At 38.8% G+C, this 17,854-nt stretch overlaps 1 protein-coding gene across 2 annotated transcripts in view; it reads left to right on the top strand.

Annotated features, from left to right (window-relative positions):
* The window catches only part of Adam10 (ADAM metallopeptidase domain 10), a 116,448-nt gene that overhangs the window by 35,382 nt on the left and 63,212 nt on the right, over window positions 1-17,854 (top strand). For both annotated transcript variants that reach the window (XM_052187869.1, XM_052187870.1), the window contains one exon: window positions 15,295-15,413. In XM_052187869.1, the coding sequence (XP_052043829.1) occupies window positions 15,295-15,413 (119 nt within the window). The remainder of the gene's footprint in view (window positions 1-15,294; window positions 15,414-17,854) is intronic.

Raw genomic sequence — 17,854 nt, 5'->3', positions numbered from 1 at the left:
AGGCCTCCCGGGTGCCCCTCTGGCCTCTTGCAGGGCCTGGAGATGTGGTGTTGTAGCCCAGGTTGTTCTGGATCCCGAAGCGGAGATCTGAAGGCTCCCGCCAGAAGCCTGAGGGCTGGAACCTAAGCTCTGTGGGGCCGGACCCTCCCTGAGCAAGCTGTGCCCTCCCAGTCTACCTCTGGGTGCACACCAGGCCTATTGCACTTCCTGGAGACTGAGTGCTGTGGCCCAGGCTTTTTAGATCCCAAAGCAGACACTTGAAGGCTCTCACCCTGGGCCTGCTGGACTCACCAGAGCACACTGACTCCTCCCATCTGGCCTCCCGGGTGGCCCTCTGGTCTCTTGCAGGGCCTGGAGATGTGGTGTTGTATCCCAGGCTGTTCTGGATCGAAGGCATTGTTAATAGAATAAATATGGTGATGCTGGGATATCTTTGGCAGGCTTTGCCAAGGGATGCTACTAAGAAATAATGCCATGCAAAAGATTTAATGTTGGGGAGGAGGGAGAACGAAAGGCTGTCTAGGAGTGGGGACATGAATGAGAGAGAGAGAGAGAGACAGAGACAGAGAGACACAGAGACAGAGAGACACAGAGACAGAGAGACACAGAGAGACAGACAGAGACAGACAGACAGAGACAGAGAGAATGAACAAGACAGAATGAGGGAGATAAAGAATAAAGGAGACAGAGGCAAAGAGGGAATGGGGGAGGGATGCCTGGGACCTTTTATGCACTGCACTTGCCCAGACTGATATTGGATGACATCCTGAGACAGAGTAGTCAGCCTGTATTACTTCTTTGATTTGCTTCTTTTAGGTTCCCGTTATTTATATATTTTCAAATCTCCCACTATTGGTAATGCTTTTTCATTCGGTCCTTTGATTTTGGTTTTTACTAGAAGGCCTATATTTTACCTGTTATGATCTGTTGTACATCTTAAGCAGGTGACCTATAATTTGGTATGGTGAGAATGTCATTGGCTGGCTAAATAAAGATGACTGGTTCAGACTCAGACTCTAGTTTTATTTGTGCTATATTCATCTTACTCTTTCTGACTTGTGAAATTATTAAATTTATGTTTTTCTGCTTAGTTTATAGTATTTTTGCCTTTGTTTTCAGTCTGCAGAGCTCTAGAACTCCTGTGGGTGATAGCCAGGGTACACAGAGGGATTCTATCTTCCACTCCTGCAAAACTGTTCTGCTTATTCTTTATGTATGTGAATGTGATACATGTTAAGCTTCTAAGAGGTGATTTGAAAAATACAACCTTTCTTTTCTTTTTCTTTTTTTTTAATTTATTCTTTAATCTTTTTTTAAAGTCCAGACTTTATCCCCCTCCCGGGACACCCTCTGACTGTTCCATATCCTATACCTCCTCCCCCCTTACCTGGTCTCCAAGAGGATGTCTCCCCCATCCCACCAGACCTCACCGCTCACTGGGACCAACTTTTCTGTTTTAAAAAAAAATGCTAGTGCACTAGTGAATGGCTCACTAAAGATACTTCCTGACAAGCCTGATGGCCTGAGTTCAATCTCTGGGACCCACGTGGTTCAAAAAGAGAATCTCAAAAGTGTCTTCCAGCTTCTACATGTGTGTGCTTACACATACACACGTACAAGTAAATGATAGGCAATGTAATAAAAAGTACACTAGTGAAAGCAAACTCATAATATTTGATGTTCATATTGGCAGCTTACCTATTTACTTTTTTAAATTAGCTGTAAGACAATGTTTTTATAAAAGTCTTGTGGACATCATGTCTATTGCTTATATTCATTCCCACAGTAGATCTGGAAAGAAAATATAGATAAACTATCTCAAGTATCTTTATAAGAAGACAGAGAAAATGAACATCTGGAGATGGCAGACATTCTCTTGATGCTTTGTGGTTTAAATGAGAAATATCTTCTGTAAGTTCAAGTATCTGAGTACTTGGTCCCAGGTGGTGGCTGTTAGGGAAGGGATGGCCGTCTCCTTTTGTTCAGAGTTGCTTTGCTGGTCTAGGTCCTTTGCATGCCCATCGTGTTAGAGCTGTCTTGTCAGTGTCTCCAGCAAAACTGTTTTGATGGAGACTTGTATATCTTTAGATAACTTGGAAAGTTGAGAGTTTTTTGGAAGGAGCGCTAAGTCTTGATACACAATGTCCTAAGCCCACTGCGTGCTAAGCACACATTCTATCACACTGTACACCCAGTCCAACAACACTATGGAGTCTTCATATCCTGGATCTGATACCTTCATTTATTTAGGTTTTCTTTAGTTTCTTTGAATGTTTTTTTTCTAAATAGATTTTAGTTTAGAGACATGATACATCTTTTGTTGAATTTACTCCTAACCACTTTAAAATTGCTATTATTTTACAGAGAGCAAAATGTCTATCTTAGGGTTGTAGAATTTATGGTGTTAATCTGGGAGTGAATTAAAAATGGGTGATGTTGAGAGAGGCAAGAAACTTTTAGTTTAGAAGTGTACCACACTGTGGAAAGGGAGGCAAGCATAGGACTGGCCTGGATCTCCTCGGTCTGTCTGGGTGGAAGTCGGACCAGGCTGCTGGATTCTCTTACACAGACACCAACAAGAACAAAGTCACTACCTGGGAAGAGCATACCCTGAGGGAGTATTTGGAGGATCCCAAAAGTACATCCCTGGAACAAAAATTATCTTCACCAGTATTAAGAAAAAGGGAGAAAGGTTAAACCTAATAGCTTATCTTTAAAAGGCTTCTAACAAGTAATTCTACTGACTTATTTATTACAAAACAAATGTCTCTTGGGTTTTAAAGTATACTATAATGCATACACTAAAATTCAGATCATGAATGGCTAGGTATTTTTCTTGTACAATCCTAATGTAAGTAGAACTGGCTTGTAGTAAAGTGGATATTATCTTTTTTAAAAATAACAATTCCAGCTGCATACTTGATTTGTACTGCTTTCCCTTTCTCAAGATAAAAGTGAACTTAATTAGTAATGTTCTACTTTCTAGAAAGATGGGGGTGTCACCTCAAACCTATTAAATAGTTTTATAATTAGATTTATAAAACTGGGCATATGAATATGTTTAAACACTAGGAAAATTCTATCACTTTCTCAGAAACAAGAAGACTTACTTGTGATTCAATTTGTGTTCACTGGCTTGTTACAGGCAATAGTTAAATGTCAGGGCAACTATCTATTCTGGACAATGCTGATTCAATAAGAGTTCCCTATGTCAAGAATTCTGTCTTTTACCACTGAAAGGCACTTTCTGTGGTTTTTGTATAATATCAAATAAAGAGTATATAACATTTTGAAAAATACTGTTGTAGCTGAGAATGGTGGCACACACCTTGAATTTCCCAGCACTTGGGAGGCAGCAGTAGTGGATCTCTTGATTTCAAGGCTAGCCAGAGTTATATAGTGAGACCTTGTCTAATAAGACAAGATAAAACCCCCATTTAAAAAAAAAAACCAGACACACAGACACAGACACAGATACACACACACACAGACACACACACAGACACAGACACACACACAGACACACACACAAATTGGGATTGTTTCTTATATTTCCTCTTTCATGTGTTTGCTTCTAAACATGCTGGTGGGGTTTGTTTTGGTCTTGGTATATTAGCTCTGCGTTTTGTGACTCTGTTAGGTTCACTATTATTAGTGTCCAGTAGGTGCTTTTATTTCATCTACAAATAAATTATGCTTATTTTTTTGCTTATATACTGAGCTAAATTGTGTTAATTGGTACCTTCATTTAGTGTTGAAGAGAATTGGCAAGTGCAAATATCTTTTTTATTTCTTCCTTAGGGGAAGAATGATTGCTCTTTGATACTAAAATATATTAGCAATATTTTGTTAGGTTAAGGAAGCTCTGACTGTTGTTTTCTATCAGTTTTTATCTTGAGTGAGTGCTGAAAATTTGAGTGCTGAAAATTTCAGTTGCTTTTTCTGTAAGTAATGATATGACCATGTGGGCTTTCTCCCCTTTGAATACAGTCAGTTACATTGGTTTTTAAATGTAAACCTACCTTACTCCTGAATAAGCTAAGTTGACCATGAAATATTATTTTTATTAAGGTACTTTTCTGGTTTCTCTGACTAAATACCCAAGAAGCAGTTTAAGGGAGGAAGGTTTGAGGGCACATCATGTCATCATGACAGCGAAGACACATCAGCAGGAGCATCTCATGACAAGTAATGGCAGGAGCACCAGGCTGCTTGCTTACACTTAAACAGACCAGGAAGCAGAGAGGTAGCCAGAACCAGACCTGCCCTTCAGTGATAGCCCAAAGATTGTCTACTCCCCAAGTAGTAGCATCCCTAGAGAAGCTGATGGTGGGAAGTACATTCTGACCATGTGACCATTTTTTTATATTGCCATTTCCTTCTTTTTTTTATTTTAATATTTTTATTTTCTATATTCTTTGTTTACATTCCAAATGATTTCCCCTTTCCCGGATCCCCCCTCCCCATATGTCCCATAAACCTTCTTCTCTCAATCCCTTCTCCAATCACCTCCCTCCTTTTTCTCTGTCCTTATATTCCCTTCCCATGCTAGATCAATGCTTTCCAGGATCAGGACCCTCTCCATACTTCTACATGGGAGTCATTTGTTATGCAATTTGTACCTTGGGTATTCAGGGCTTCTGGGCTAATTAATATCCACTTATCAGAGATTGCATTCTATGTGTATTCTTTTGTGATTGGGTTACCTCACTTAGGATGATATTTTCCAGATCAAACCATTTGCCTAAAAATTTTGTGAATTCATTGTTTCTAATTGCTGAATAGTATTCCATTGTGTAAATATACCACATTTTCTGTATCCATTCCTCCTTTGAGAGGCATCTGGGTTCTTTCCAGCTTCTGACTATTATAAATAAGGCTGCTATGAACATAATGGAGCATGTGTCTTTATTGCATGCTGGGGAATCCTTTGGGTATATGCCCAGGAGAGGTATAGCAGGGTCCTGTGGAAGTCTCATGTCCAGTTTTCTGAGGAACCTCCAGACTGATTTCCACAGTGGTTGTATCATCTTACAGCCCCACCAGCAGTGGAGGAGTGTTCCTCTTTCTCCACATCCTCGCCAACACCTGTTGTCTCCTGAGTTTTTTACCTTAGCCATTCTGACTGGTGTAAGGTGAAATCTCAGGGTTGTTTTGATCTGCATTTCCCTAATGACTAATGATGTTGAGCACTTCTTAAGGTGCCTCTCGGCCATCTGAATTTCTTCAGGTGAAAATTCTTTGTTAAGATCTGTACCCCATTTTTTAATAGGGTTATTTGGTTCCCTGGGGTCTAACTTCTTGAGTTCTTTGTATATATTGGATATTAGCCCTCTATCAGATGTAGAGTTGGTGAATATCCTTTCCCAATTTGATGGTTGCCATTTTGTCCTTTTAACGGTGTCCTTTGCCTTGCAGAAACTTTGTAATTTTATGAGGTCCCATTTGTCAATCCTTGATCTTAAAGCATAAGCTATTGGTGATCTGTTCAGGAACTTTTCCCCTGTGCCCATGTCCTCAAGGGTCTTCCCCAGTTTCTTTTCTATTAGTTTCAGTGTGTCTGGTTTTACATGGAGGTCCTTGATCCACTTGGAGTGAAGTTTAGTACATGGAGATAAGAATGGATCAATTCGCATTCTTCTGCATGCTGACATCCAATTGATCCAGCACCATTTGTTGAAAAGGCTATCTTTTTTCCACTGGATGTTTTCAGCTCCTTTGTCGAAGATCAAGTGACCATAGGTGTGTGGATTCATTTCTGGATCTTCAATTCTATTCCATTGGTCCACTTGTCTGTCACTGTGCCAATACCATGCAGTTTTTAACACACTATTGCTCTGTAGTATTGCTTGAAGTCAGGGATACTGATTCCCCCACAATTTCTTTTGTTGTTGAGAATAGTTTTAGCTATCCTGGGTTTCTTGTTATTCCAGATGAATTTGAGAATTGCTTTTTCTAACTCTGTGAAGAACTGAGTTGGGATATTGATGGGGATTGCATTGAATCTGTAGATCACTTTTGGCAAGATCGCCATTTTAACTATATTAATCCTGCCAATCCACGAGCATGGCAGATTTTTCCATTTTCTGAGGTCTTCTTCGATTTCCTTCTTCAGAGACCTGAAGTTCTTGTCATATAGATCTTTTACTTGTTTGGTTAGAGTCACACCAAGATACTTTATATTGTTTGTGGCTATTTTGAAGGGTGTCGTTTCCCTAACTTCTTTCTCAGCCTGCTTATCCTTTGAGTATAGGAAGGATTTGCTTGAGTTGATTTTATAACCAGCCACTTTGCTGAAGTTGTTTATCAGCTGTAGGAGTTCTCTGGTGGAGGTTTTCGGGTCACTTAAGTAGACTATCATGTCATCTGCAAATAGTGATAATTTGACTTCTTCCTTTCCAATTTGTATCCCCTAGACCTCCTTATGTTGTCTAATTGCTCTAGCTAGAACTTCAAGTACTATATTGAAAAGATATGGAGAGAGAGGACAGCCTTGTCTAGTCCCTGATTTTAGTGGGATTGCTTCAAGTTTCTCTCCCTTTAGTTTGATGTTGGCTACCGGTTTGCTGTATATTGCTTTAACGATGTTTAGGTATGGGCCTTGAATTCCTGTTCTTTCCAAGACTTTTAGCATGAAAGGATGCTGAATTTTGTCAAATGCTTTTTCTGCATCTAATGAGATGATCATATGGTTTTTTTCTTTGAGTTTGTTTATGTAGTGGATAGCATTGATGGATTTCCTTATATTGAACCATCCCTGCATCCCTGGGATGAAGCCTACTTGATCATGGTGGATGATCGTTTTGATGTGTTCTTGGATTCAGTTGGCAAGAATTTTATTAAGTATTTTTGCATCAATATTCATAAGGGAAATTGGCCTGAAGTTCTCTTTGTTGGATCTTTGTGTGGTTTTGGTATCAGTGTAATTGTGGCTTTGTAGAACGAGTTGGGTAGAGTTCCTTCTGTTTCTATTTTGTGGAATAGTTTGAAGAGTATTGGTGTTAGGTCTTCTATGAAGGTCTGATAGAACTCTGCACTGAAGCCATCTCGTCCCGTGCTTTTTTTGGTTGGGAGACTTTCTATGACCCTTTTTATTTCTTCAGGTCTTATGGGCCTGTTTAGTTGATCTATTTGATCCTGATTTAGTTTTGGTGTCAGATATCTGTCTAGGAAACTGTCCATTTCCTCCAGCTTCTCCAGTTGTGTTGAGTATAGGTTTTGTAGTAGGATCTAATGATTTTTTGAATTTACTCAGTTTCTGTTGTTATAACTCCCTTTTCATTTCTAAGTTTGTTAATTTGGATACTGTCTCTGTGCCCTTTGGTTAGTCTGGCTAAGGGTTTATCTATCTTGTTGATTTTCTCAAAGAACCAGCTCCTGGTTTTGTTGATTCTTTGTATGGTTCTCTTTGTTTCTACTTGATTGATTTCGGCCCTGAGTTTGATGATTTCCTGCCTTCTACTCCTCCTGGGTGAAATAGCTTCTTTTTGTTCCAGGGCTTTCAGGTGTGTCATTAAGCTGTTAGTGTATGCTCTCTCCATTTTCTTTTTGGAGGCACTCAGGGCTATGAGTTTTCCTTTTAGCACTGCTTTCATTGTGTCCCATAGATTTGGGTATGTTGTATCTTCATTTTCATTGTGTTCTAAAAAGTCTTTAATTTCTTTCTTTATTTCTTCCTTGACCAAGGTATCATTGAGTAGAATATTGTTCAGTTTCCAAGTGTATGTGGGTTTTCTGTTGTTTTTGTTGCTATTGAAGACCACTTTTACTCCATAGTGATCTGATAGGAGGCATGGGATTAGTTCGATCTTCTTATATTTGTTGAGGTCTGTCTTGTGACCAAATATATGGTCGATTTTGGAGAAGGTACCATGAGGTGCTGAGAAAAAGGTATATTCTTTTGCTTTATGATAGAATGTTCTATATATATCTGTTAAATCTAATTGGTCCAAAGCTTCAATTAGTTTCATTGTGTCCCTGTTCAGTTTCTGTTTTCCTGATTGGTCCATTGAGGAAAGTGCAGTGTTGAAGTCACCCACAATTATTGTGTTAGGTGCAATGTGTGCTTTGAGTTTTAATAAAGTTTCTTTTATGAATGAGGGTGCCCTTGCATTTGGAGCATAGATGTTCAGGATTGAGAGTTCTTCTTGTTGTATTTTTCCTTTGACCAACAAGAAGTGTCCCTCAGAGTCCCTTTTGATGACTTTGGGTTGAAAGTCAATTTTATCTGATATTAGAATGGCTACTCCAGCTTGTTTCCTGAAACCATTTGCTTGTAAAATTGTCTTCCAGCCTTTTACTCTAAGGTAGTGTTCGTGTTTGACCCTGAGGTGTGTTTCCTGTAAGCAGCAAAATGTAGGGTCCTGTTTATGTATCCAATTGGTTAGTCTATGTCTTATTATTGGGGCATTGAGTCCATTGATGTTAAGAGATATTAAGGAATAGTGATTGTTACTTCCTGTCATTTTTGACATTATTTTTTAAAATTTGATTGGTTAACTTCTTTTGGGTTTGATGAAAGGTTACTATCTTGCTTTTTCCAGGGTGATGTTTCCCTGCTTGTATTGGTGTTTTCCTCCTATTATCCTTTGTAGGGCTGGGTTTGTGGATAGATATTGGGTAAACTTGGTTTTGTCATGGATATCTTAGTTTCTCCATCTATGGTGATTGAGAGTTTTGCTGGATATACTAGTTTTGGCTGGCAATTGTGTTCTCTTAGAGTGTGCATGAGATCTGCCCAGGATCTTCTAGCCTTCATTGTCTCAGGTGAAAAGTCTGCTGTGATTCTGATAGGTCTTCCTTTATATGTTACTTGGCCTTTTTCTCTTACTGCCTTTAATATTTTTTCTTTGTTTATTACATTTGGTGTTTTGATTATTATGTGACGGGAAATATTTCTGTTCTGGTCCAGTCTGTTTGGAGTTCTGTAGGCTTCTTGTATATTCATGGGCATCTCTCTCTTTAGGTTAGGGAAGTTTTCTTCCATAATTTTATTGAAGATAATTGCTGGCCCTTTAAGTTGTAAATCTTCACTCTCATCTATGCCTGTAATCCTTAGTTTTGGTCTTCTCACTGTGTCCTGGATTTCTTGGATATTTTGGGTTACAAGCTTTTTGCATTTTGCCTTTTCTTTAACTGTTGAGTCCATGGTTTCTATGGTATCTTCAGCATCTGAGATTCTTTCTTCTATCTCTTGTATTCTGTTGTTGATATTTGCATCTATGTCCCCTGATTTCTTCCCAAGGCTTTCTATCTCCAAAGTTGTCTCCCTTTGAGTATTCTTAGTTGTTTCTACTTCTGATTTTAGATCCTGGATGGTTTTGCTTAGCTCCTTCCCTTGCTTGTTTGTGCTTTCCTGTAATTCTTTAAGAGATTTTTGTGTTTCCTCTTTCATGACCTCAGCCTGTTGACCAAAGTTCTCCTGTATTTCTTTAAGTGTTTCTTGCATTTCCTCCTTATTGACTTTTGTATTCGTCTGGATTTCTTTCAATGATTTTTGTGTTTCTCTTGCAAGGGCTTCTAACTTTTGATCCATTTTCTCCTGAATTTCTTTAAGTATGTCCTTCATGTGTTCCTGTACCAGCATCATGACCAGTGATTTTAAATCCAAATCTTGTTTTCCTGGTGTGATGGGGTATCTGGGACATGCTGGTAAAGGAGAATTGGGTTCAGACGTTGCCATATTGCCTTGATTTCTGTTAGTGATGTTCCTGCGTTTGCATTTTGCCATCTAGTTCTCACTGTTGTTAGTTGGTCTTGTCAATGCTGGACTCACCAGTGTAAGCTGCCCCTTCCCATGTGGCCTCTGGTGCACAGCTTACCTCCTGCACTGCCTGGAGACAGGGTGCTGTTGCCCAGGCTGTTCAGATCCCGAAGCAGACACCTGGAGGCTCCTGCAGGGGCCGGCTGGATTCACCAGAGCACACTGACTTCTCCCTGCTGGCCGCCCGGAAGCCCCTCTTGCCTCTTGCAGGACCTGGAGATGTGGTGTTGCTGCCCAGGCTGATCTGAATCTGGAAGCCTTGCCATTTCCTTCTTGTCCTTTTCCTCGTAGTTTGTTTTATCCTAATAATACTAATTTGCTCCCTCTAACTCAGTGTTTCTCTGCCTGTGGTTTGGGACCTTTTGAGGGTTGCATATCAGATGTCCTACATAGTAGATATTTGCATTTTGATTCATAACAGCAAAATTACAGTTGTGAAGTAGCAACAAAATAACTTTATGGTTGGGGGTCACCACAATATAAGGAACTTTATTGAAGGGTCGCAGCATCCTGAAGGTTTAGAACCACTGTTCTAATTCTTGAACATGCTTAGAATACGTAAGCAGTAAAATTCTCTTCTAGTTTCATCACCTTTGTCCCTCCCATTCTCTTTCATCCTAATTGTTTTTTCTGTTTCCTTTTCTCTTTCTTCTTTTTCCTTTCTCCTCCTTTTGTTTGTCTCCTCACTACCATATTCTCTCTTTTTTTTTTCCTGATATGATCTCACTGTGTAGCACAGGCTGGCCTAGACCTTTATGTGTCGATCAGGCTGGCCTTGATATCACAGATACTCCTGATGTGCCTCCCAAGTGTGGGCTTTGCACCACACCCAGGTATTATCACTGTAGTCTGGTTTGCCCTTCCAGTCTGGTTCGCTGCTGGGGATTGGACTCATGTTAGACAATGCTCTGCCACCATTGAGCTAACCAGTCCTTGATTGGGCTTGTCTTCTTATTCAGTTCTTCATTTTTTACAGTTTGGAGGCAGGGGCACAGATGTCATGTCATTTATCTGTATAGCCCAGCCTGAAATTTGTTACATAGCCACCATGTCTTGTGCCTTGTGTTATTTTTTCTTCTTTCACTACTCCCCCACTCCTACCTTCAACGCTTCATCCTTCTCCTCTTCTTCTTATCCTGTTTTTCTTAGGTTATTTTGTGTGTGTGTGTGTGTGTGTGTGTGTGTGTGTGAGGGTATTTTTGTCTGTATACCATGTTCATGAAGTACCTTAGGAGGCCAGAAGAGGAGGATCCCTTGGGACTGGAGTTTCAGATGGTTGAGAGTTGCTTTGTAGGTGCTAGCATTAAACCTAGGTCACCTCTAAGAGCTACTAGTGAGTAACTAGTGTTCTTAACCAGTAAGCCATTGCTAGAGCCCCATTGTGTTGTATCTGAAGGTTGTCTTTGTTTTGTTTTGTATCTTCTTGTGGCACTGGGCTAAAATAAAGGGCCTTTAGGTGTATGCTAGGTAGTGCTTTATCACTGAACTATACTCCTAGACATTAAGATGTTAATTTACATTTAGTTTTTTGAGTAAGGAATAAGTTCATATATTCCAAATCTATATGGTGCAGAAGAGTGAAAGGGACAATTTCCTTCCATTTCCTATCCTGAGCTATTCATTTTCCATTCCAGGTTGACTCTGACTTTTAATTTCTTTTATATCCTTCAGGTCATTTGGCATACATTTGGACACTTGTCTTTCTCACAGAAATGTTCTTTGAGGAATTTCCCACAAAAATGTTCTTTACTATTTAAAAGAATATAATATGTACTGGAAAGTTGGATCAGAGAGTAAGAGCACTTTTCTCTTGCAGAAGACCCATGTTTGAGTCCCAGCACCAATGTGGTGACTTACAAACATCTGTAATTTCAATTCTAGAGGATCTAGTACCCTCTTTGGACTTCTGCAGGTATCAGGCACACACATGGTGCACAGACATACCTGCAGGCTAATACCTATTTATTTACATACAATAGAATACAAATCGAAAAATATTTTACTGTACTTATTACATTATTTACTTTTATATTGCTATACTGTGACTAAGGAAACCTCACAGATTCAGAGAGCTGTCTATAACCATCATTGTGGTTATATATATATATATATATGTTTATGTATATGTATATATATGTGTGTGTGTGTGTGTGTATATATATATTCCACCTTGCTGCTGGGGTGTGGGAATGTCACTTGGGCAGGCAAAATGGGAGATGCTAGACTACATTTTATCCTATGCTGCCATAGGGTGATGGCTTGTTTGAAGCACTGATGCACCACTCGGGCTGGGGGCTTCAGCCAGGGTGAAAAACGACACAGGCTGAGGCTGACACTGGAATTCCCTGACTCCTGGACATCCATACTCACTGGAAATAGTGAGGAGGGACCTTCTATGGGAGACAGTGAAGTTCTGTGGACGAAGGCTTTCTCCATGCTCCCCATAGTGGTTCTTGCTGAGAGAGACAGTCAAAGCGTATCCATACTGTTTATTGACTGTTCTTCTTGGAAAATGGGCATATATCACTTCCTCAGGGTGGACTAGAGATTAAATACCTTTTGCAGAAAGGAATGTCCTGGTAGGGAAGCTTATTGGCTAAACCCCTCATTAGCATGAAAAACTCTGCTCTGATCTAAATCACTAGTCACATTCCTATGTGAGGAGTGTGGTCATGTGTTTCAGGCCAGGAATCTGATAGGGAACTGGGAAACTTTTTACAAATGAGTGCTTACAACTTTTTCTAAAGTTAATTTTCAAGAATGGGTCACAGAAGTTAGGAAAATTGTTTCCTTACATTTTTTTGTTTAAACAATTTCATACAATACATTTTAATCTTTTTACTCTTAACTGAGTTCTTTTCAGATCTTCCCCATATCTCTACACACCCAACTTCTCTTTTTCCTTTCTCTCTTTCAAAAGCCTTAAGGGGATAGACTTGATGAAAACATCCCATTTAGGACTGAGTGCTCCAGAGTCTTTCAGCACATTGTCTATTTGTGGGTCTCTGTTAAATCCCATCTACTGCAAGAAGATGTCTCTCTGATGATGGATGAAGAAGGCTCTGATCTATGGGTATAGCAGTATGTTGTCATTAAGAGTCGTTTTCCTGCCATGTTCCTTTAGTAAAATAATAATATGTAGTTTTTATTATTTATTCCCCTGTACCTGCGACCTATCTAGTCTCAGGCTCTTGACCACTTTAGCAGTCCCAGGTATAGGTTATATTTCACCGACTGGCCTTTAAATCTAATCAGAAAGTGGTTGGTTACTCCAATAATATATGTGCCAGTATTGAACCGCTTTATCTTGTGGGGAGGTTACCATTGTAGGTCACAGGGTTTGTAGCTGGGTGACATTTATGATTACCTTTCCAGTATCATGAATGCTAGTCATTGGAGGTGAAGCTTCTCATACTTCATAGTAAGTGTTGTCTTCAGCAATAAGGCCTTACTATCAGGCTGTGAAGAGTAACCAATAGCCTTGGCAATTGCCTATGATGTTTGGAGGTATCTGTAAGGGAACTTTGGCCAATGACTCAACAAGATGCAACCCATTTCTAGCCTTGGAGGTTTTACTGGTGGCGTAAGATGTCTAGTTGGGGCATTTTCTCGTATTATTTAGTGGCTCTTATTTGTATCTAATTTAGGAAGCTTTTATAGTAGGATTCCATATGGTTTTTCAGTGATTTAGTTATACTTCACCATATTCCTTTTTTTTACCCTTCTCTTTCATCCCTTTCCCTATTTAATCCTCATATTTTACTTAGTCCTTTTGTCTCTTTTATAACACTAAATTCTGTTTCCTCTTTATTGAGATCCTCTCTCCCCATTAGTCCCTTACTGGGTACCTAACCTCTATGGTTGTTTAAATTGTAGCACATGTATTGAGAGCTTAAAAGCTAACATGTACATATAAGAGAAAAATATATAACATCTGTAATTTGGAGTCTGGATTACCTCACTCAGGATTTTTTTTCTAGCTGTATCCATTTTACTCACAGATTTCACAATTAAAATTTTCTTAATGACTGAGTAAATCATGTAATGTACTATATGTTCATTATTCATATATCAGTTACTGTACATATAGATTACTGCTTTCTAGCTATTATGGATAGAGCAACAGTGAACATGGATACACAATTATCTCTGTAGTGGGATATAGAGTCTTTGGGTATATGCTCAAGAGTAGTATAGTTGGATTTTGAGGTAGATTGATTCACAGCTTCCTGAGGAACCACCACACACTGATTTCCATAGTGTTTGTACCCATTAGTATTTGCACCAGCAGATGAATAAGTGTTTCTTTTCCTTTACATCCATATAAATTCTTTATTTTCATTTATGCAGGGAACAAATTCATATCCCTTAAGCATGAAAATCAGGTACTTTACCTCTTAGCTACACCTCAAGCACTACAGTTTACTTTCTAATATTCGTTTGTTGTAAAGGATACAACTTAGGAATAGCAAACTAAAAGTGATACAAAGGACAGATAGGAGCACAGAGCTTCTATGTCCTTTCTTGATGTATTACCTTTGCAGTACTTCCATGTGTTAACCACTGGTGGACACTCACCAATCTCACTGACTGTGATAATGAACTGACTGAACATAGGCTGAGCCTCAGCCTCTGGTTGGGCTGATCATATCCAAGTGACTGAGGGATGGATATCAGGGATTGCAGAGTGGATATTAAAATCTATAAACATGTTACACAGCCCCTGATTAACCTGAGGATGTGGGGGTCCCATGTTCATTCCTCTTTATTGATGTTGGTGTGATTAGAAATGGACACTTGAATAGGGATGAGGACATTCATCTATCATTCAGGAGATCCCAGAGTTTTAAGGGATTTGTCATAGGAAATAGAGACAGAGGCCATTTATTGAAGTCTGTTGTACTGGAGGTCATTTCATTATATGGAAGCATACCTAAGAATTCTAGAAGAAGAATTCCTGTACTAGAAGCCACTGCCACTGATTCTTTTGATCAATTTTCCTAAGCTGATCTTATACCGACTTATTTAAGTCACAGATGAGTATAGTGACTGGTGTAAATTTGTAATGTATTTTAAACAAGATTTCATCCTGTTCTACTATTCAAAACATGCTTGAGAAGATAAACTGTTACAATACATCTTTGTTATATTTGTCATAAAGATCATGGATTGTGTGCAGACTTCTGTACCAATTATGGAAATATGATATACTTTTAAGAGTTTAGTAATCACAGTTAAGTTGTTGCCATTTATCCACATTTCCTGCAGGATAAATATTGTACTGACTTTATGTTATGATCTCTAATCCTTAAAATGATTCCACAAGATGGGCAGAATTATAATTTGCTTTAGTTTCATTTTGAGACGTGGTTTCATTTTATAGTTCCACCTGGCCTGGAACTCACTACATTTCCCAAATAGATGAATTGTGTTACACAGTCCTTGTCTTGTGTACCTTTTTTTTTTTAATAGTAAGAGAAGTCATTGAGGATTTGGATCCTTTAAATTTCTTTTCCCGTCCCATTTTGCAGACAATTCAACCTACGAATGAAGAGGGACACTTCCCTTTTTAGTGATGAATTTAAAGTAGAAACATCAAATAAAGTACTTGATTATGATACCTCTCATATTTACACTGGACATATTTATGGTAAGTTGGACTTTTATCTGACATATTCTTTGATTTTTTTTTCTACACAAGGGAGTATAATGGTAAATATAGGCAGATATTTCAGAAAAGGTTGTATAAATACTGAGGAGAGGAAAGAAAGTGGCAGAGAAAGAATATCTTGTCATTTGATGGTTCAGAGTGCCAAGAAAGCTAGAAGATTCTAAGATCCCTAAGACTCAAGCTTCCTAGTCTGTTGGCCAGGGACCTTGCCCTTAGAGACCCATAAGGATAGAGAAAGGGTTCCACTGGCACTGTGCTCCCTGGTTCAGCTTTGATTTGTACCCTGGTGTGCATTCTGGATAGGAGTCATGTATCTAAGAGAAAGGGAGAAAAGATTGGCATCCGATCCCAGGTGGCTGTCTGTCTCTTTAAAAGCCCATACCTGTACTTTAGTTTATACTGTCCTTTCCCTTAGTACTTCTATCTCTAAAGTTAGTTAGTTTTTAGTTGCTCAAAAAACAAAACAAAACAAAACAACTTTGTTAAAACAAAAGCAAAAGAAAACCAAGATGGTAGTGGCTGTTGGTGTACATTCTTCCTACCCAGCCTTTCATAGACTGTACCACCGCATGCAGCAGAGGAACCAAGCCTGGAAGAGATGAGAGTTCTACTTAAGAGTCACCTGTCGCCTGGCCTTGAGCCTGATATTCCCATGCTCAAGGCATGTAGGGAATTTTGTGGAGTTTTAAAAATTTTAGTTAATTAATTTAATCCAATTAATTTTTTTTCCTGTTTTAAAACAAAACCTGAAGAGATAGATCAGGTCATCTTTAGGCAGTGGTTTTAAAAAATGAAGTCATCTGTGGATTTTTCATGATTTTGCTGGTAAGTTATACAGGGTATCACGCTTAAAATCTATAACACTTTGACTCTTGGTACTTCCAAGTTTAAGAGTTACTGTTGTTTTAGCCTCTTGTTTGTTTTGTTATGTAGTCTAGGCTGGCCTGAAACTATCAAACCTTATACCTGTCTCTTAAGTGATAAGACTACAGGCATGTACCACCATATTCAATCAGAGTTTGCAAAAAAGCATTCAATGATTTTTATAATTTCTAATTTTCCAAGGAAGAAATAAGTAGGAATTTCTGAGTTATATAAATAGAAAAAATTAAAAGGAAACTGATAGTGGAGATCATCTTAGCTCAAAACAGTATAACAAAGTCAGCTAAGAAAAATTTTCCAGGCCCTTTCTCCCTAAAATCCATGGTTTTTGTTGTTGTTGTTTTATTTTTTTACACTTGTAACAAGTACCTCTTATGAGTTTAAATTGTGCTGGGAGGCACAGGCAAATACTTAACCCAACAGGAAGTTCATCAGACAGCAAAGTGGGACAGACAGGGAAGTCATAAAGAAACTAACATAATTCAGACAGTCCTCAACTGTTAACTGAAAAGTGGTCAAGAATTTCCTCTTTGCAAATGCGATTTTTTTTTCTCGAAGTCATAACATTTTGAAAAATTAAATGCTTAAAGAGACACCATTAATTTTTTATTATACTAGATAAATGATACATATTTATACTTACCTGTAAACTAGCCTGTTATTAAATTTTACTGGCTTTTTTGCAGTCCTTTAATTGTAACCAAGAAAAGTATTTTTCTGAAAGTTTATAGTACTCTCTTACATTCTTCATCACCTGTCTTACTGGGCAAACTGTGCCCTTTTTGGCGGTCATAAAAAATAAAAGTATGAATGAGCTTGTAAAGAAAGGTGATGTCATTTAAAATATCTTAGGGATTGGATTTGATGCCACATACCTGTAATTTTTACTCCGGAGGCATAGGCAGGAGGAGCATGGATTCAAGGCCAGCTAAGTCTACACAGCAAGGCAGTCTCAAAAAAAGTACAGATCCAATTTTCAGCTGGTGATTTATTAAAAATCAACCAGTGTTAATCTGTGACTTAGAAATTGTGAGAGACTGAGCTGGGTATTTCACATGGGTGGTGTATGTGCTTAGCATGTAGTAGGGTCAGACAGTTTGGCCCCTTCCTTCTCCCCAAATTACAGAAAATCCTGTGAGGTGAGTTCAGCCTTGTCTTCTTCGTTCCTCCTCTTCCTCCCCTTTTCTTCTTGTCATCCTTTCTATTCTTCATTGCCCCTTCCTTCTTCTTTCCCTCTCCTTCCCTTCCTTCCCTACCCTGCCTCTCCACTTTTCTCCTCCCCCTTTTCTCTTCTCTTCCTCCTTCTCTGCTTTACCCTCCCTCTCTTTCCTTTCATACGGTCTCTTCTTCCCTCCTCTCCCTTTTCTCTCTTCTCCCCATTTTGTAATGTTTGGAATTGAGACCATGAAATTTGGTTTTAGTGAGAGATAAATTTTAAAGAAGTAACATTTTGGACTTTGTTGTTGTTGAAGAAAAAGCCTTGTTAATAGTGTCCAGGCTGATTCCAAGCACTCCCATCCCAGTCTCATGCCTCCTTT

Source organism: Apodemus sylvaticus, chromosome 7 (genome assembly GCF_947179515.1).
Source record: "Apodemus sylvaticus chromosome 7, mApoSyl1.1, whole genome shotgun sequence".
Classification (NCBI taxonomy): domain Eukaryota; kingdom Metazoa; phylum Chordata; class Mammalia; order Rodentia; family Muridae; genus Apodemus; species Apodemus sylvaticus.
The sequence above is the reverse complement of the archived record's forward strand: the minus strand, read 5'-3'. Positions and strand labels throughout refer to the sequence as shown.